We start from the raw sequence: 20,897 nt of genomic DNA on the forward strand, positions 1-20,897 counted from the left end.
CCAAGTCTTTAGACCCTTTCTGAATTTTAACGGATTTGTTTCTTTTTTTAGTATTACTGGAATGGAGTTCCAGAGTCTGGTAGTGGTAAAGGTGAAGATCCTGCTCCCCCATTTACTTTTCGCGACCTGGAAGTGACAAGATAGAATCTGAGGTAGACACAGTGACAATGCCTCTCAGAGTTAGCTCCACAACTAAACTATGAATTTAGTAATCCTCACAATGAGGAAAGTCGAGCTGATATTTTGGCATCAGAAGAGCAGTGTTAACCTCCCAACAAAAAGCAGTTGGCTAGCAGAATTTTCTTGGGGAGGGGAGCTTTGCATAGATAATACCAGCTCTGATAAAAAAAATATATAAGTAAAGTGTGAGTTCAAAGTGTACGGGGCATACAGTTTAAGTATTGCCCCAACTCTAGCCACCTTCCTGAAAAGAATCATTCGAAGTAGCCCCCAACTTCAGAGGGGCGTGAATTAATCGTGATTGAAGCACAGGGCCCCTCCATCCGTCTAGCACGTCGCCTGATTGGCATTTGCTATTTATATTCAATTACAGCGATCCTTGGAGAAACACACCAACACATTGCCACTAAAAGCCATTGACCATCCGGACACAGGCCAGGACCGCTTCCCCCTGGGGATCTTTAATTAGGATCGAAGCAATTTAGATGCTGCCCAGGGTCCATTGTTGTAGATAAGACAGGAGTATAACCCATAGACCAAGTCAGGACTGGGTAGGAAGGTACAATTGTCACACAATGTCCTGAAAGGTAAAAGTTAGTGGACAATTATGAATAGCATGCACATAGCATTGCTGCCGTGGACAAGAAGGAGATTACTATTTTTTTTGAATAATCTCCTTCTTGTCCACTGCAGCAATGCTATGTGCATGCTATTCATAACTGTCCACTAACTTTTACCTTTCAGGACATTGTGTGACAATTGTGCCCAGGGTCCATGGCATGCCAACTGGACAGCACGCGGCACTTCCTGGGAACGCAGAGCGTCTGACAGGTACCGAATGCGCGCGCCCTAAAGACCACACAGCCAGCGCACGGGTGCAGCAGCCCGGTCCTGCAGAATGTGGGGGCGGGGCAGGAAAATGACAGGGCAGCTGAATGAATAGGCGCTACGCTACTTCGAGTGACAGTCTCTCAACATATATGCAATGTTTTGCGAAACCACGACAAGCATTTTGAGGTATTGTGTAAATAAAATATGCTCTGTAAATCGCTGCTGCTAAAACACTGCAGACACCCATTTCTTCCAAGTGTGTTTTCGAATGGACCAGCAGGCGTGCCAATTATGTTTACCTTTCTGAAATGGATCATTAATGCACCTTCAAACTTGTAATAGCTGCAGTGATTTTAGACATCTGAAAAGTGCGAGCACACTACTCATGGAAATTAGGTAATATTTAGCATCATTAGTCTCGCCATTCTCCCAGTGCGTTCCAGGGGTTGAAGTAAATGAAACAAGACGTCAGCGCTTCGCCGTGAAATGGATCCCAAAAAAAAAAAAAGCTCACGATTGGTGCAGGTCACTGCCAGCATATGTCTTCAATTATCGCGCCCCTGTCGGCACAATAATTGAAGACATATGGGCTTTGGTGTGCGTAACAGACACCAATAAGCCATGGGCGGAGCTATGCGACCGCCTATGGCCTATTGCGTGTTCTGTTAATAAAACAGCATGCACGCCCCCACGTGCCCTGCAGGCCCCCACGCACGCTGCCCTGCAGGCCCCCACGCACGCAGACCTACAGGCCCCCACGCACGCAGACCTACAGGCCCCCACGCACGCAGACCTACAGGCCCCCACGCACGCAGACCTGCAGGCCCCCACGCACGCAGACCTGCAGGCCCCCACGCACGCAGACCTGCAGGCCCCCACGCACGCAGACCTGCAGGCCCCCACGCACGCAGACCTGCAGGCCCCCACGCACGCAGACCTGCAGGCCCCCACGCACGCAGACCTGCAGGCCCCCACGCACGCAGACCTGCAGGCCCCCACACACGCAGACCTGCAGGCCCCCACGCACGCAGACCTGCAGGCCCCCACGCACGCAGACCTGCAGGCCCCAACGCACGCAGACCTGCAGGCCCCCATGCACGCAGACCTGCAGGCCCCCACGTACGCAGACCTGCAGGCCCCCACGCACGCAGACCTGCAGGGCCCCACGCACGCTGCCCTGCAGGCCCCCACGCACGCTGCCCTGCAGGCCCTCACGCACGCTGCCCTGCAGGCCCCCACGCACGCTGCCCTGCAGGCCCCCACGCACGCTGCCCTGCAGGCCCCCACGCACGCTGCCCTGCAGGCCCCCACGCACGCTGCCCTGCAGGCCCCCACGCACGCTGCCCTGCAGGCCCCCACGCACGCTGCCCTGCAGGCCCCCACGCACGCAGACCTGCAGGCCCCCACGCACGCAGACCTGCAGGCCCCCACGCACGCAGACCTACAGGCCTCCACGCACGCAGACCTACAGGCCCCCACTCATACAGACCTGCAGGCCCCTCAATGCGCACAGACCTGCAGGCCCCTCCATGCGCACAGACCTGCAGGCCCCCATGTGGTTTTATGATGTTACAACGCGATCTTTTAGATCGCGGTACATCACAACACATCTTTTACAATGCAAGTTGATACCACGACTTGCGCTGTAGGGTGCTGGACTTAGGAATAGTAAGATTTACTATTTCAACTCCAGCCTACGTACAGTAGGGAAGGTGTTGGAATAGTAAATCTACTATTCCTTAGTCTAGAGCGCCCTCCAGCGCAAGTCGTCGTAACGACTTGCGTTATAAAAGACGCGTGGTAATGGCAGCGCAGTGTTTTGACCGCGTTGTCATGGATGTTCCCCCCATGCGCACAGACCTGCAGGCCCCTCCATACGCACAGACCTGCGGGCCCCCACACGCACAGACCTGCGGGCCCCCACGCACACAGACCTGCGGGCTCCCACGCACACAGACCTGCGGGCCCCCATTCACGCAGACCTACGGGCCCCCATTCACGCAGACCTACGGGCCCCCATTCACGCAGACCTGCAGGACCCCCATGCACACAGACCTACAGGCCCCCATGCACACACACCTGCAGGCCCCCATGCACACACACCTGCAGGCCCCCATGCACACACACCTGCAGGCCCCCACCCGCACAGACCTACAGGCCCCCAAGCACACAGACCTGCAGGCCCCCACGTACGCTGCCCTACAGGCCCCCACGCAGGTTGCCCTGCAGGCCCTCCCGCACGTTGCCCTGCAGGCCCCCACACACGTTGCCCTGCAGGCCCCCACGCAAGTTGCCCTGCAGGCCCCCACGCACGTTGCCCTGCAGGCCCTCACACACGTTGCCCTGCAGGCCCTCCACGCACTCAGACCTGCAGGCCCCCCACGCACTCAGACCTGCAGGCCCCCCACGCGCACAGACCTGCAGGCCCCGCGGGGGGTCAAGTTTTATAATTCCTCTTCAGCTTCTGATTAGTTAATTTACTATGACCATAAAATCATTTAAGGAATTATTTAAATACCTAACTAGTCTTCACAGATCAACACTCTTCCTTTGGACGATGGACCATTAGTTGAGTAGTTGATGGTGATATTAACAATTAACTATCTAGTTTACAGGTCTCAGAGAAATAACCACAGACTGATTAGGATTCAATGAATTTGATCTCAAATCTCAGTCATGAACGCTCATTAGTACAAATTCACAGCGCAAACTCCATCACATTTCATGGGAGAGAAAATTCAATAAACAATAAACATTCCAATTCACAGGCTCATTCAACAAATCAATGCATCAAGAGTGGATAGATAAAGAGACAGAAGGCATAATAAATCTTACATTTGCAAAGGATATGCAAATTTTAAGACAGAATAATAGTTACCCAATATTGATAATGGAAAACCAACCCTCTGGCCAAAGGACGGGTGGAGGTCCCCTGATTAAGAATCAGGTGACTAAGACTATAGGACAGGATCAGGACAGGGCAATACTTACTAAACTCCTCTACAAACCCGACGCACCAGGGCGCATCCCTCTATTACACCCTCTCCCTCCTCAATATTTTTCCGGAATCTTCAATCTAATCAGGTTATTATTCAGCAGCAGCTTTTGCCTCTCTCGAATCACTCTCTGTCTCTCTCTCTCTCTGTCTTTCTCTCTCTCTCTCTCTCTCTGCATCGAAGTCTACTCCCTTTCTTTTAAGTTACCCTACTTATAGTCTTCTTGTCTGCATGTCACGCCCTCAAAAGTTGCAAATAAAATGGAATACAGACTTTGATTGGGCAGGGGAGTTGTCGTCACCTCGTGCCGACATATTTCTTTTTAATAATTCTCCTTTGTTTGACAAACCCTTCCCCTTTAGCTCATCCATGACTTAATTTTATTTCATTCCCATTTATCTAATGTTGCAAATCAAATACAATTTCTCAATACAGTTCCACAGCCGAGAATACATTTCACACGACTCCTGTCCTCGAATCTTGGCAGCCGTTCAGCCACACGGGCAACAGGTCACATCACAACTTCTTTGCTCATGCGTAGCTTGCCACCATCTTTCTTTCACTGCATGTGATTATAGGCCCAAACGTACACTATTAATAAAGGAATCATAAAAGATTGTTTATTTCTCAAATACATGATTCTTACTGTTCACCACCCATTTCTACTCTATCCCATGTTATTATCTCTTTCTTTAGACAAAAACATTAGCAGCAATAGCTTTTAAAATTCAAGCAAGCCTATGCCGAGCATGCGGTGCTTCAAGACTTCATGTTAATAGTACTTGCTCATGTGTGAGAGTTTTCCCTCTCAACACGAGTTAGTCACGTTACAATTTACGTAATCCTAGTTCGCACATGCGCAAAAGCGTTTTCCAGTTTAAAGCGGGTTTTAGTCGAGTTGCATTTAATTCTTTGTTACTTAAGCATGCGTAAAGCTTTCTTCGCATATGTAAATGTGCACATATTCATTTCGTTTTCTTTTCTATTTCTAACGATTAGTACTATTAATGAGGGATTTTTCCGAGCAAGTTTAATTTTCTTGAATCCTTGCTCCATCACCAACACATACAGACCTCCAGGCCCCCATGCACACCGACGTACAGCCATACACACTGTCCCACAGCATGCACACAGACCTACGGGCAAACAGACCGACGGGTCAGCATGTACTCTGATCTACAGACTTCCACACATGCAGACCTACCGGCCCAATGTACACAGACCTACAGGCATCCACACATACAGGCCCTCATGCACACAGTCCTACAGGCATACAGACCTAGAGGCCCCCATGCACACAGACCTACAGGCTTACTGACCTAGAGGCCCCCATGCACACAGTCCTACAGGCTTACTGACCTAGAGGCCCCCATGCACACAGACCTACAGGCTTACTGACCTAGAGGCCCCCATGCACACAGACCTACAGGGTTACAGACCTAAAGGCCCTCATGCACACAGTCCTACAGGCATACAGACCTAGAGGCCCCCATGCACACAGACCTACAGGCTTACTGACCTAGAGGCCCCCATGCACACAGACCTACAGTCTTACTGACCTAGAGGCCCCCATGCACACAGACCTACAGGGTTACTGACCTAGAGGCCCCCATGCACACAGACCTACAGGCTTACTGACCTAGAGGCCCCCATGCACACAGACCTACAGGGTTACAGACCTAAAGGCCACCGTGCACACAGACCTACAGGCTTACTGACCTAGAGGCCCCCATGCACACCGACCTACAGGCTTACTGACCTAGAGGCCCCCATGCACACAGACCTACAGGCATCCACATATACTGCCACAGGCCAACACGTAGACATGTTGTGAGGCCTTTTCTGTGGGCCCTGTGGCAGTCAGCAGTGTCTGGCCTGCACCTCTTGTGCCTGCTGTGTTTTACAGCTGGTATGCCATGGTTGTGACTGTGAGTACCATTATTTTCCTTTTGGCAAAGAAGTGCTACCTTTGTACTCCCCATCAGTAGCCTGAGGCGAGGACTCCAGGCTTACTTCCAGAGGTGGGAGTAGGTTTGGAAACCCTGATGCAATGTGACATCTCACACAGTACATTCAATGTACAGTCTCAGCCAGAACTAATCAATCCTAATTTACAATAAGGCTCCACAGGACTCCAAAAACAAAACACAACCCAGAAAGCCAGGCGGTTCTATCGACGTCTCGGATCAAGGCGATAAATATTTTTCTAGCTACAGACTTCAGGGGGGCTGTGCCCCCAAACCAGCTGATGGCTATCGGGAACCTCCAGTGCCAAAAAGACCCTGGCTTCTGGGTTCACTATGATCCCCTCCTACACTGGATCACTCTAAGGGGTATGGGGAGGAAGGCGGAACCTTGGGCTCAGGAAGTGTTACATGCATGTGCACAGCTAAGAAGGCTTTCAGTGCTTTCTTCTGCTGACGCTTCAGTGCAACACTTGGTCACTGGCCGAGGGTCTCACTGCGGCTGCTAAGGTAAGGATTCAAGGGTCCAGTGGATTGCTCTGTAAATGTGCCCTTTTCTCAGCACAAATAGCGCTTTCTTCTGCTTTGCGCCGAGGGAGCGCTATGTGGGTATGACATGTGCGAGACATCCAGAGGTTTATGTGCAAAGCCCATAAAGTCTAAGAAAGTCAGGGCAGCTTTCGTCTCTGAACATGACCCCTCCTTGAAGCAGGCGCTAGCTGGAAGAAATGTTTTCTTCAAAGTTTTCAGACATTGCACACATACAATGTAGTGAGAGTTTTAACATTAGTCTAAACATGGTATTTTGTACTGTAAGTGTACCCTTCTAGGGCAAAACCTATGCTGGATATCATGCATACACCCTTGCGCTCTGGTGCAAAGGTGTATGCGTGGCGCTCGGCAGCCTTAAGGAGCGTTAGGGAGGAGCGCGCAGCACCATATCTTAGTAGATGGGACGCTGTCCTGCACTCTTCTCCTAGCGCTCTGTAACGTTGGCTACTATGCTATAAATTACTCAATTTTCCCATATGCACATCCTTTACTGCACACTGTGAGTCATTAATCTGTTTCCCCCTTTCTCTTTTCAGGATACTGCCGATACATGCTCGGTACCGTATCCATCCCTCGCTGGGCTCTTCTCGCCGCACCATTGGGGGTCCTTCTGGTGGTATCCGCCCTCGCAGGAATATTGGGTAAAGTATGTCACCAGTTCTTTCAAGGCACATGTAGAATTACCAAATAGTGCATATGAGAATATTTGCCATAACCATTCAATGTCTGGATATTTGTCTTGCAGGAGAGGGCTGCAACAGTGCTTAATTCGAGCCAGTAGTTTCTGGTGCTAAGCACCAGCACTTAATTGTCAGCACCGGCGTTTATGACAGTCTCCCACATGGTGGCACTGTTTGTCTAATATAGAAACAAGCACAATAACAGTTAATTAAATCAATATACCTCAAAATGGCTATTACCAGCCTTCCAATCCATTCCCACCCATTCCCACAGCTTTGGTGGCCTGAAATAGTCTGAATTGTCACACCTGAAGGATTTCATGGTTAGTAGTTGAGTTGGTTCTGTCATAGGCAGCACTGACCGGAGCAATGCGCTGGCGCAAGCAGCAGTGGCCTCCTAACCAGGGCCGGACTGGGAACCCAAAGCAGCCCTGGCAAACTTTGTCAGACCAGCTCCCATATGGTGCTCAGCCAGCTCAGAAAATGAGCCTGAGGGAGGGGTTCTTTCCCCCTTCCATGAACATTTGGGCAAAAATGGCATACCCTACCACAGTTTTTATTATATATTCAATTGTATTTGTTTTTAAATGATGACCTTGCAGTGAACCAGGTTATGGCCATCTTTATGGGGTTCTTCAATGATTCCCTTACTATCCCCTTCCAACAGTGCCTCATCTCTCCATATCCCCTCTCACATATATTTCATTTGTTTTATTGCTCTTCATACCAGTGTAGGGGATCATAGCACTTTTCATCACACACACCTACAGATATAATGAATAATATGTGTAGATCAGCGATTTAAAAAAATGTTACAAAGAGAAAAGGAAACTTCACATTTCACGGTTTCATATTCAGCTGGGGAGGGTGTGGGATGGACCAATTACACCTCTCAGCCCCTCACGTTTTGTATAATGATACTTTACTTACTCCAAGGGTGGGCTGGAGTCTCTTTAAGCTGTCTTTACATTATTACGGTGGCAGCAAGTTTAAATGTAGTTTTTAATTTGCAGTTGTCTCACTCTTTTGTGGGTGTTTATTTTGTATTTGCATGTCTCTCCTAAAATCCCTCTTTGTGGAGTGGTGTGGCTCACTGGTTAGAGGCGGCAGACCCGGGAGCAGAAGTCGTCCTGGGACCAGGGTTCAATTCCCGACGCGGCAGGGTCGTGGACCAGGGTCAGCAGACAATTCTCGCCTTGGTGCCTACTCTAACCTGGGATCCCACTCGGCAACTCTGGGCATTAGCTTGCCTAATCTCCACAACGGCCCCATTAACGCTGGGGATGCCTGGCTCCACCTTGGGGACTCCCAGCAAGGGACCATCCCACAGGGACGGGTTCCCCAGCGGTATCCAGCGCTGGGACGCCCCTTTGCTGGGGCAGCTGTGCGCTTTACAAGTATACGACATTTAACATTTATTTAATTCTAACCCCACCCCACCCATTTTGTAGCAATTATTCTCCATTTTTCCACCACTCATACTGGTCCCTCCCACATTTACTACATGTGTGGAGATCTCTGCTACCAGAATAGGCGGGAGAGATAGAGGTGAAGTTCTCCACCCAAACGATTGTGAGTTTCACTTTGTTGCAAGTAAATGGTACTGCTGGAATCTATATTATATACACAGTTTGTAAATCATGCCCAGAGTGTCCACAACGGAGCGCTCCAATGTATATGGGTCTACACATAGTCGAAATTCGAGGCAACAGAGGCCCAACGTGAAGCATTACTGGGGTCTGTCCCTATTGCGTAACCCCCTTACACCACTTGTTAACCACAGACCTCACTAACAATGACCAAAAGTTCTAACACAGTGTCTAACAGTAGATGTCGGCTCTGACGTCTCTCGCTGACAGTTGGTGGGAGTGTATTATCACACTTCTCCAGCACATATACAAACGTATGAACGTATATGTTTTTGTAAAGCAAAGATTCCTACTAGGTTCACCACAATACATGTCCTTTTAGGTTGAGTCTACTATACCGTTCACGTGCTCTATTGCAAGACATTGTGGGCTTACCAAAAACATACAGGGGCTTGGAGCCTGACAATTATGATAAGGTATGTATGATACAGTGGCTTCTCTATCCAGTGCTTAATTTGTAAAATGAGTACCGTTGTCCAAAGCTCTGCTCAGAAGCCCGCGGTAGCTGCAATTGAACATCAGAACACCATATACCAAGGCTTCTTTAATCCACTGTCCCACTCCCTGCCCCTGCATATCCCTATTGCAGGTTTCTGCTTTTCCCCTTTGTGATGGGTTTTCCGTCTTGCTCTTGAATGAATGGAGGGTCTTGTATCGTGCACAGCTTCTTGGCGACTCTCCCGGCGCCATCGTGCTTGCAGGGAAAAGTAGGCCCTAGAGAGGCTAAAAAGGTATGTTTCAGGCGTTTACTGAAAACAGTCTCATCTGAAGTATTTCTGAGACAAACAGTTGGCTGATTCCAGATGAAAGCCACACACACAAAAAGAGGTACCCCCAAGTCTGGATCTCTTACAACCTGGGATGGCAATGAATTGGGCTTTCCCAGAATGAAGAATCCTGCCGGGAGAGTACAGTAGGATTATGTTGGAAAGTGTGTTATCAGTAGTGACAAATATGCATCTGCCACTGGCAATAAGTCCACTAACAGTCCAGGGCTCAGAATAGGTCTCAGAAAATGATTCCCATGCTCAACCCATGGTAGCTTCGCTACGAACAGGCAGGCTTAACTTCAGAGACAGGTATGTAAAGCATTTAAAAACACCAATTCAGTAAATAATTAAGACACAGCACACAATAAAAATCCAACACCAATTTATAAAAATAGGAAATACTTTTATCTAAAATTACGACAAAGCGGAAAACAAATCCACTGTAGGGTAGTGCTTAGAAACCAATAGTGCCGCTTCTGGACATTTGGTCGCCTCTGACCAGGACAAAGTCAAAGTTTGAGGCTCACCACAATGGAGCCCTGGTTGAATACACTAAGCAGGAGGCACCGGATAAGATTTTACCTTTACACTTAGAAACTTTTCTGGAGGATTTTTCACCAGATGTTGTGCACCCTCCTCCAGCAGGCTGGATTTGGTGAGGGTTCGTCGGAGTGCCTTTCTGTAAGAGCCCGGTCACCCTCTGGAGCTTTCTAACAAAAGTTCACCAAACTTTCTCAAACTTCTGAAATATCTTCCTGAAGTTCCTCTTGAGGGTCCAACGTGTCAAAAACAGAACCCAAGGGTCTGGAATCTCCAAGATGGTCCTTGAATGGTTAGGACCACAATTCCCACAATGCACCTGGACAACACCCTTTAAAGACCACTGGATACACTCAAGGCAGAGGATTCTTGGTGGAGCTGAGGCAGGTGAGATCTGTTAACCTGTAGCTCGCAGGGAACCCACTCTTTATTCCTCTTGCAACAAGGCACATCCACAGGGCTGTATTTCCAGATAATGTAGCAGGCGCAGTCAGACGGAATGCAGAGCCTGATGGTGCAAATCAAGTTTCCAACTTGGCAATCCTTCTCTTAGTTTCAAGCAGCCGAGTTTTGAGGCACTGCCCCACTCGGAAACTTATTCAGTGATCTCTGGGGTCACACAGGTAGGCACTCCTGTAAAATGAGGTGCAGGACAACACCCCAGAGCATGACTTTTCTATCCAAAGTGTGGAACTATGGTCTCCCAGAAAACACTATTATTCCAAAATTCAATATGGGTGAAGTGCCAGCAGAGAGGCAAGAGCTGGCTAAACCAACTGGTTTCTCTGCGTGTCTCCCTCTTCTATTGAAGATATTTGTTTATGACCCCCTCGCCCTGACTCTGGCATTCATATGGAGCAGAAACCTCTCCTCCCAGAATAGCTGTTTAACCCCAGGGGCTACTTATCACCTCATCAAAGCAGCCTGGCTAATCCACTTAAACTCTGACCAATCAGGAAAGATCACTGGTAGGCTGAATTTGGCCTTACAGACAACTTCTTTTCTGTACAGTTTAGGATAGCAAAAAAGTGTGGGGGGGAGGGGGGTGCCACCCAGGGCACAAGAATGACTTTGAAACAGGTTCTTTTAGTCAGATAGAGAGTAACAGCACCCCGCACAGCATGGTGAGCAAGCAGCACAGCTTTAAAAGTAATTTTCCTATTGACAGGCAGCCAGTGAAGCTTTTTTAGGAAAGAAGATGTGTAGAAGTGCGCCTGGAAGTATTGAATAAGAGGTGCGTTGCTATGCTCTGCAGTACCTGCAGGCATTGAGCCAGAAAAATTGGGAGGCCGAAGTGTAATGCATTGGCGTAATCCAATCTAGAAAGAATGGATGCCTGAACAACTATTTTCTGGGCCTTCCAGGGAATTGAAACTAAACATTTCAGGTCTTCATTAACCAGCAGCACACCCTGACAACTGAGTGAATTTGGCCTTTGAAAGGGAGATAATTGTTAAATAAAACACACAAATTTCTTGCAGTGTCCATGAGTGTTAGAGGGGTGGAGCCAACCATAGGCCAACAACCCAACCAACCAGGAGACCAAATCGGCCCAAAGAGAAAGATTTCCATCTTCTCTGAATTATATTGCAATGTTTTCAACCAGTTGAAGACGGTTCTCATACAGGTGGAAAAAGATTCCCTAGCTGAGTCCGAAGCTTCTCTTCCTCAATCTTTCCCCTTTGTATGGTTTTCTCTCTCGGGAAAAGTTTGAAGAGGAAGAATAAGTGTCGGTCCCCAAAAATTAGTGCAGGTGGACTGTACCAGCAACCACTGTCTCAAAACCAAGTAATGTCTGTCACTGCCATTTGCCTACTTTTTTTTCTGTGCCAGCTTATCAAGTTTGTATTAGTCCCTCCCATCGAACATAGCCTCTTTACCGTCTCTTTTGATTGGCTGATTTTTATGCTTCCACTGATTTGCTTTTCAAGCACTACGTTTTTGTTTTGGGTTAATCAATCCATGGTAGTGCATGTGTTTTTCAGCTGTCTCCCTTGTGTGCTTCTTCCTCTGATATGAATTTACCATAAAGAAATTAAAAGATAAGAGGCATTTGGCAAAACAGGAACAAGTTAGTTTAATTAAACACAGCACCGGGAGAGTCTCAACAGAACGCATATGAGGAAAGTGAACCCGTATCACTGCTGTCGCATTTACCCATATGAGGAAAGTCTCTCGGTGTACAAAGTTTTGGCTGACATTATATACCTCTTGTGAGCTACAATAAAGTAATTTTTGCATGCTTAAAAAAACATCTCCGTCATAAATGAAGTTTGGTCATCTGTTAAGGACGCAGATGGCTCTCGATCTCAGGAAGAGCTAGTGTGAGCTAGAGTGAGCCAGTGTGTATGTGTCAAGATGTCCGGCATGAGGATCGCGTGATCACTACGTATGCATGTCGTGTCCTGATTCACTGAGGGTTTTTTTCTAGATATGGTATCTCGCGTTTTGGTATTTTTTGGGGAACCTGTGCCTTTGGCTAAACCTGTTTAATTGGGGCCAATTTCCTCGGACCTCTTTGTGGACCAACTAGCTGCCTGTGGGATCGATCAGGGTTTTGTCTTTCTGGTAAGTGAGACCACATCTCTGACCTGTCATTTCATAGGTGTATGTGTGGGGTAAACAACGTTTACCCCAAAACTTTCTCCCCGCAGAGAATCACAACGCGGTCGTTACCACGACCGCATTGTGATTCCGCATACCATTACTCCGCAAGTCGGAACAACGACTTGCAGAGGGGGTGGGGGGTGTTGGATTTTAAATCCAACACCTTCCCTAGGGTCCGCACAGACTAGAGTTGGAATAGTAAATTATACTTTTCCAACATCCAGCGCCCCAACTCCGCAAGTCGTTGTTCCGACTTGCGGAGTAATGGTATGCGGAATCACAATGCGGTCGTGGTAACGACCGCGTTGTGATTCCCTGCGGGGAGAAAGACTGTGGGGTAAACCTACATATTCATGTGTGGGTCACTGGACCTGCCTAACCGTGTATCTCTGAATCAGAGTTCATGGGTAAATGCGACAGAATTGATACGGGTTCACTGGATAAAAATAATATGGCAGGCACTAGTGTCACTTTTTAGGTCGAGCCTGGCGTACGCAGCACGAAGCGCTGTCGCCAGCGAGGCTTATTGTTAAGGACTTGCCTCGAAAGTGGCACAGAAGATGGCCACGCACAGAGCTTTTGGCGATTTTGCGCAGGTGTACGCGCACGTACAGCCACGCGTTGTGCACATCGCCTGTCCCGCTTCCGAGGCAAGTCAGCCTCCGGCAATTGCATTATTTTAGAACACACGCACACACACAACTTGTGAACGCGCGTATACACACACACCATGGCTGCGCCACTGAACATACGTCAGCAATCATTCAATGTGTACATACGCCTAGCTTCCAGGCATGTGAGCATGAGGCGCTGTGAAGCCATTGCCTATTTCGTTGCCGGAAGTGTGAAGGGCCGCAAAAGTGTGTCATGACCGTGGTCTAGAAGAGTGTCGGATTCAGAGGGTAGCGCTTATTAACACATGCCTTCTGCGGTGCACCATGCTTATGCAGATTTTTCCTGGAGGATTCTGTCTGAACGTCAATGGTTTGCTAGCGGCTCACCCAGTGGTGTAATCTCACCAAACTCTTGTGACAAGCGGAAGTGACGTCACTCACTGGTTGACTCCTTGTAATGGGCTATGTTAAAGAACACACGAGATAACCGAGACTGCAGCATTTTATAATCCAGGATCCATGACGGGCACAAAGTCCAAGCTGCTGATCTAGCAAAGGCAACAATACAGGTGTGCTCACTTCTGAAAGGTCTGTCGGACTTGGAGGCCAGCTTGCCTTCTGGTAGCCCAGGGAGATTTCCTTCTAGTTCCCAGAGTCATAGCTGCCTCAAGGCTCCATGTCTTACTAAACATCTGTATTCAGGCATCACTTCCTAGACAGCAGCACTTTACAGTTCCTATGTACATTCATCTAAATCTGCAAACACTTTCTGCCATCTGAAGTCCTAAAAACAGCAGAGCTATCACTTGGTCTTCCACAGCCAGACTATGCCCTTCTCAGGGGAATGCCTCAGAAGATCCTTGCCCCTCTGTCAGCACACACAACCCCCCCACACACAGCCCCCCCACACACAGCCCCCCCCCACACACAGCCCCCCCCACACACAGCCCCCCACACACACAGCCCCCCACACACACACACAGCCCCCACACACACACAACCCCACACACATAACCCCACACACACATAACCCCACACACACATAACCCCACACACATACAACCCCCACACACAACCGCACACACACAACCCCCCACACACCCAAACACCCCCCCACACACACACACACACACAATCCCCCCTACACACAAAAGCCCCCACACACAACCCCCCCCACACACACACACCAATGCTCCACACACACACCCAAACACAAACACACAACCCCACACACACAACCCCACACACACAACCCCCCACACACACAACCCCCCCACACACACAACCATCTATCTATCTATCGCCCTCACTCTATCCATCTATCATCCTCACTCTATCCAACTATCATCCTCACTCTATCCATCTATCGTCCTCACTCTTTCCATCTATCGCCCTCACTCTTTCCATCTATCGCCCTCACTCTATCTATCGCCCTCGCTTTATCTATCGCCCTCACTTTATCTATCGCCCTCACTCTATCTATCCCCCTCCCTCTATCTATCTATCGCAGTCTATGTCGCATCACCACAGCATCACTCAGCACCACCACAGCATCACTAAGGGGCACCACAACATCACTATGCGCTACCACAGCATCACTGAACGCCACAGCATCATTCGTCGCCACCACATCACTCAGCGCCACCACAGCATCAATCTGTACAACCAATCAATAAAAACTGGTTCAAATATGTTCTCTCAATGTTTCAAGCTTTAATACAAATGTCACAAAAAGATGTTAATATTTCACTTCTGTTCTTGGATTTTCGTCACAATAAAATACACTGAACATAATCTTCACAAGCTATTGCCATTATAAATTACAATAACTTATTTAAGTATTAATCATTTAAAAAAATTAAAAGCCATTGTTATTTGTAATATCAATACATCTAAGTCACGTAAATACAACACATATTGCATTACAAATGCTATAGGTGTCACATTTGCGAAAGTTAAAACTATTAGCATTGTAAATGACAAAGCTATTAATTTCGCTATTTTCAAAGCCAACATATAAATAAAATATTTGTCATTTACAATACCAATAGCTCAAACTTTCCTAATGCGAGACCTATTGCATTGCAAATGCTTGTTATCGATGTTCTGAACATTTTGCGTACAGTTGTCTTAGCGTACATTGACATTGTCTTTACTGATATTAGCATAATTATCTGTGCCTAGATCATGGCGTACATCGACATTGTTTTTACTGATAAAAACATTGTTGTCCGTGCAAGGATTATGGCATACATTGACATAGTTACTGCCGGTGTTGTGCCGGCATAGATTATGGCTTACGTTGATCAACACATTTATTGGTTTTGACATTCTTATGCGGGCATAGCTTATGGCATACATTGGCATTGCATTTATGGGTATTGACATGGGTATGCAGGCACAGGTGATGGCATACATTGACATCGCATTTATTGGTATTGCTGTTGACATCATATTTACCCATTCCAAGTTACTTCTCTCCTCCTGCAAACCGTGTTGCTATCTGTCACCTTTGTGCTTCTCCCTGCCAATCTACATGCAGCAGTCGCCCTGATGTTCTACCCCCGTTGCTTTGTCACCCTTTTGTTTCTTCCCTGCCATCTCCACGTTGCTTTTCTTTCCCATCCTGCCATCCTTTTTGCTTGCCCCCAGACTGGATCTCCGTATTGCTTTCCTTCACCCCAGCCTTCAGTGTTGCTTTAGCCCACCCCAGTCCTCCGCGCTGTCCCCCACGTCTGATAAAGAAAACACTTTAGCACTACTTATTTTATTTATTTCCCAATCCACATCTTACATGGTGTGCACACCTACCTGTACATTGGGGATGCTGTACAGTGAGTCTAAAAACCATTGGCAAAAGCAAAGAAGCTAAAGATTGGATTGATCTGCTGGGAGGGACTTTGTTAATATGTTCCAATGTCTGATTGTCATTGTGAGCTGTCCAAATATGGCCATAGTATGTAGCTTTTTGGGATCTGCAGTGTTGGAGTCCATTAAAATCCTCCATTGACCAGCAGCATGGGGCAGATCTGGGCTTCAAGCAGGAGTCCTCACAATTTGGGCACAATCAAATGCGCACCAGGTTGCCATTAACCTTTCTGATCCGCAATTAGGGAGGGACAAAGGGCAGCCCTGGCCTAGAAATTTACCTAACATGGGTTAATGTAACAATATGTTGATAGTAAATTGAGAAGTGTCTGTGTTGGTGGCCATCTGGAGGTTTGTAGCCTCGGATATCTTCATTGTACCGGCCTTCGGGTGGGGTGATATGATAAACTAAGCAGTATATTGTGATGCATTGCATTAGAAATAATTCAGAGTACTTTAAGTTAACACATGCCTTCTTTGCTACTACAGTAAAGCAGATTGGACAAGAAAGGAGAGATCGCATCACAGAAACTATTTCCAGTAAGTATCACATTAATGCAAACTGGAAGGTCCTTTATTAAAAAGAGACGCCCGGCTGGGACTTCCTTAAGGGGGTAGGGCTAGCTCTACTGTGAAAATTCCCACTCGTCTCTGGAGACACCAAAACCTTCTTCAGAGGCTTGGGTATCAAGACTAGTAGCAAAAGTGTAGGATTATTTAAGACGGTAAAAGAAGATTCTCCAAGCCAAAAGTTAATGCACTATTTGTAGCACATGTTCATAGAAGTAAGACAGACTGCCCAGAGAGATACATTAACATGCAGAAGATGTATTACAATCTAAGAATGGAGCAAGGTTAACAAAAGGGGGTATTCAGTTTAATGGGCCAAGAGGGGATGGGATAGGATAGGCAGATAGAAAATTACTCAGATGTAGGCAATTGGCGAAATCTAGTTAATTAGTTACATTCTAAAAATATTGAAATTTGTGATGGCCACCATTGTTTCATGTCTATTAGTGAAGTGATCAAGGCCAGCAAATGTTAATAGATCTGTTTAGATGTAATAGTAATTGAATAAGGAGTCATTTTAACTCCGCTGTAAGCCCCCTGGCTTGGTAAATGGGCAAGCTGACTGGTGAACACTGGGTCACCCGAGTGTAGGCAGGAATCATGAGAGATTTGGGAAAAGGGTATGCTAATGGATTTGGCACCCGGGGTATCCACTACCTGGCTCAGAAGGTGAGTACAGCCATTAGATGCACTGGCGTAACTCATATGGAGCAATTAAAAATATGATTCTCTAGATACTGTTAACAAAAATATTGATTCAACTTGTTTAAAATTAAAATAACGAAACTGTTGGAAATATAAATGTACAAAATTCAAAAATATTGGCTGCAATAATGTACAGTTCAACAACAATATTGAAAAAATATTGCAGAAAAAGATTCTAGTTGATAAAATTAAATGTATTTATGTAATTAATATTAAATAAAAAATATCTTTAGTAATATTTTAGAAATGCATTTTTAATTTAAACCATCAGTCTAATCATATGTCTTATACCTTAAATATTATCATAGAAACATACTTGCATTTAAAAAATGTATATTCTATACTTTTAATTACAATACCTTCTTTCAATTTAAAATTACATTTTATTGTAATATTATTTTAAAATTCAGTTTCCAAAAGGTGAAAACTAAAGGCCTTATTACAATCTTAGGTGGAAGGCCATCTGACAGCTCATGGGTGCAGGTCCGCCCGACATCTGCGGCATCAGTCCGACTGCCGTATTATGATGGATGCGCGACCGCTGCCTGCGGGGGGAATCTGCTCCACCTCCGTCAGGCTCTAGGAGCCTGTCTGGGAGGAGCGTGGATCGTAATCCCCAAAATGGAGGCACTGCCATGGGGATTACGATGCATGTTTCCGTCAGCCTTTTCATGTTGGTTCTTCAACTATGAAAAGGCTGGGAGGAAAGGGTATTTTGGGGCACCTAGCTGGGCCCCTGTCCCTGCGACCCTCAGCTATGAACCTTGGGGGGCACCTATGCTCCCTAAACATCCTAAACATGAATGTTTAAAAGTGTATTTTTCCTATTGCGGCTTGTGCTGAAGCCAAGCCGAAATAGGAAATAGACGCTTTCCGACCGCCGTGAACGCGGCCGTGTTGTAATTTGGGAAGTGGGACTGCCTACTCCTTGTCAGGCGGTCCTGTTTCTGACACGATGCCGTTAGGACGCTCGTCCAACTGGCTTCGAAATGAGGCCCTAAATCTTTACCGTTAAATGCATGACTAAATGAAACGGACAAAGAAACATTTTAAAAACCTTAACAAACGTAAACTATTAAATATTTAAAAATAACTCCTTAGAAAAGAACATCTTTTCAAAAAGTAAGTGTATTAATTTAACATATCTTGACTTTTCTAAACATAAAAACATGGAACACAAAAATTTATTCATAGCATATAAATCCTATTAACGTTTTAAAAATAATATACTTAAAAAAATATATTTCTTACACTGACCAAACATTGATTATATTACATTCTAACTCCAGTCCCATAAACATTGGGGGGGGGAGTGCCTATTCTTGGGTGAGGAAGAATTTACTATTCTAAAACCAGGTCTTCAAATGTTGGAGAAAGTGCTTTATATTTGGGGGAGTTGAGAATTAACTATTTTAACTCCAGCCTGATTTTAACTGGGAAAAGTGTGCATGTTTAGGGGTAGATTTACTATTTGAAATCCAGTTGTTTGCAGCTCTGGTTCCTTTACATGATATTGTCTCTGAAAGAAACTTTAAAATTAATTGAATAAATACGTAGATTCTCACAAATGCGAGCAAATCCCTAAATATCTGTTGTAGGGTTACTAAGGCAGATGTGTGGTCTAGTGGCTGAGCTGCTGACTTTGGAACCTCGTGACCTGTAATTCCAGCCTAGCTCCAGCACTTGACTGAAAGCCTTGTGATTCTGGGCAAATCGCTTAACTAACTACACATAAATTGTAAATATGTCACGAAAGTAACAGTAAAACATGTGACCTATAGTGCCATTGTGCAACTTAAATGTGTACATACCTAACTAATGTACATAAATACATATTTAATAGTTTCCCCTAGCGCCCACAGTGTTGTCGAATGCTGCCAGGCTACCAACTTATGTTTAAGGGTGGGCAGAGTTGGCGACTACGTTCTCAGAATTGAAAATAAAATCTCTGTTGCTCCCCTCCATGGAAACCTCGGACACAGAAACCTCACACACCTTAGGTAAAGCAACAAACCCCTCTACCATTACATGCTAGAGAGCATTTAGTTATCTCACATAAGTGAAATTGGAAATATAGCAAGAAGTGAGAGGGGTGATGATTTTGGGGTCCTCCCGAACCTAGGGAGAGGACCAAGCAGATGCCTTGAACACAAAGAGCACATGATGTTGAACGATTCGGTGGTGGTCCCATCCTCCTAGGAACACCCCAAGCACAGGAATGGGCAAAAATACAATCCCACCAAAGGCCCCGCAAAGCATTATGGACGAGATTCTAGATCTGCTTGGTCCTCTCCCTAGGTTAGGGGGGCCCCAAAATCATCACCTCTCTCACTGCCTGAAATGTTTCAAAGTTCACATTTGTAACGGTAAAGTTGTTTTACCAAAGGGATGTGGGTGCAGGAGCAGTCTGCCTAAACTCTGTGTACCCAAAAAGAACGCGGAGTTGGTACGGAGCGGAGTTCACCGCCCACCACTACTTATGTTTTGCTACCAAACGCCCACTTCATACACACAAGGCTTTCAAATATACTGTCTACGGATTTTGCTCTTACTCGGATTTATGAAGTAACTATGTTTTATCGATACCTACGCAAACCAAATCTACATTTGCTATGGCTGTTTAGAGATTGCCCCCTCCTTCCTGAACTACAAGATTATTTTGAGCCCCTACCGCTCACAGTTTTAAAAGAAGAGAACTTTACTTTCACCCCTCATATAGCTCCTCTGATAGCTGCTGCTGCTGTCTGCCCACAGCCCTACCCACAATGCACTTCTCCACTGTTCCCCAGGCTCCTCAGTTCCATCTCTCTGTAAGGAAATGGTCCATGGAAGAGGGTTTCCTACATCAATGTTTCCACATTTTCATGACTGAAAAGAAAGCGCCATCTTTCATGGTCCTAATAATCTACTTTCCATCCCCTCTGAGGTCTGGACCCCCCCTGCCCGCGTCAGTGGATGTGGTACGAAGGAAGGTGCTACCTGTTTTCCAACGAGACCAAGTCCTGGGATGCAAGTCACGCGTTCTGTGCTTCGCAAAATGCAAACATGTCTACGATAGCAACTCTACAGGACAAGGTAGGATGATGATGGATACCAGCGTTGTGGCTGTAAGATATGTAAGTGCAAACCACAGGGCATATCATGATGTGTTTATTTTTAGTATTTTCCCCCTCAATATAAACCCCATCACCTACACCAATGCACTTATGTGGGCTTCTTCTCTTTAAATTCCAACCCTGGCAATGGATTTACACCTGCCCTTGCCAGAGTAAATATCCAATTGTTTCAGCACAGAGCTGGGTTGGGGATAAAGTTTGGAGTAGCCACAATCTCTGGGAGTGGATTTACACATGCATAATGCTGGGATAATA

The 20,897-nt window shown here is 46.5% G+C and overlaps 1 protein-coding gene across 1 annotated transcript in view; it reads left to right on the top strand.

Moving 5' to 3' along the window:
* Positions 1 to 20,897, top strand: part of LOC144769967 (early activation antigen CD69-like) — a 69,856-nt gene that overhangs the window by 36,251 nt on the left and 12,708 nt on the right. Inside the window, exons 2-4 of the mRNA XM_078654164.1 lie at positions 7,060 to 7,164; positions 16,741 to 16,791; positions 20,453 to 20,601. Coding sequence (XP_078510290.1) covers positions 7,060 to 7,164; positions 16,741 to 16,791; positions 20,453 to 20,601 — 305 coding nt within the window. The remainder of the gene's footprint in view (positions 1 to 7,059; positions 7,165 to 16,740; positions 16,792 to 20,452; positions 20,602 to 20,897) is intronic.

This window comes from Lissotriton helveticus, chromosome 7, assembly GCF_964261635.1.
Source record: "Lissotriton helveticus chromosome 7, aLisHel1.1, whole genome shotgun sequence".
Lineage (NCBI taxonomy): Eukaryota > Metazoa > Chordata > Amphibia > Caudata > Salamandridae > Lissotriton > Lissotriton helveticus.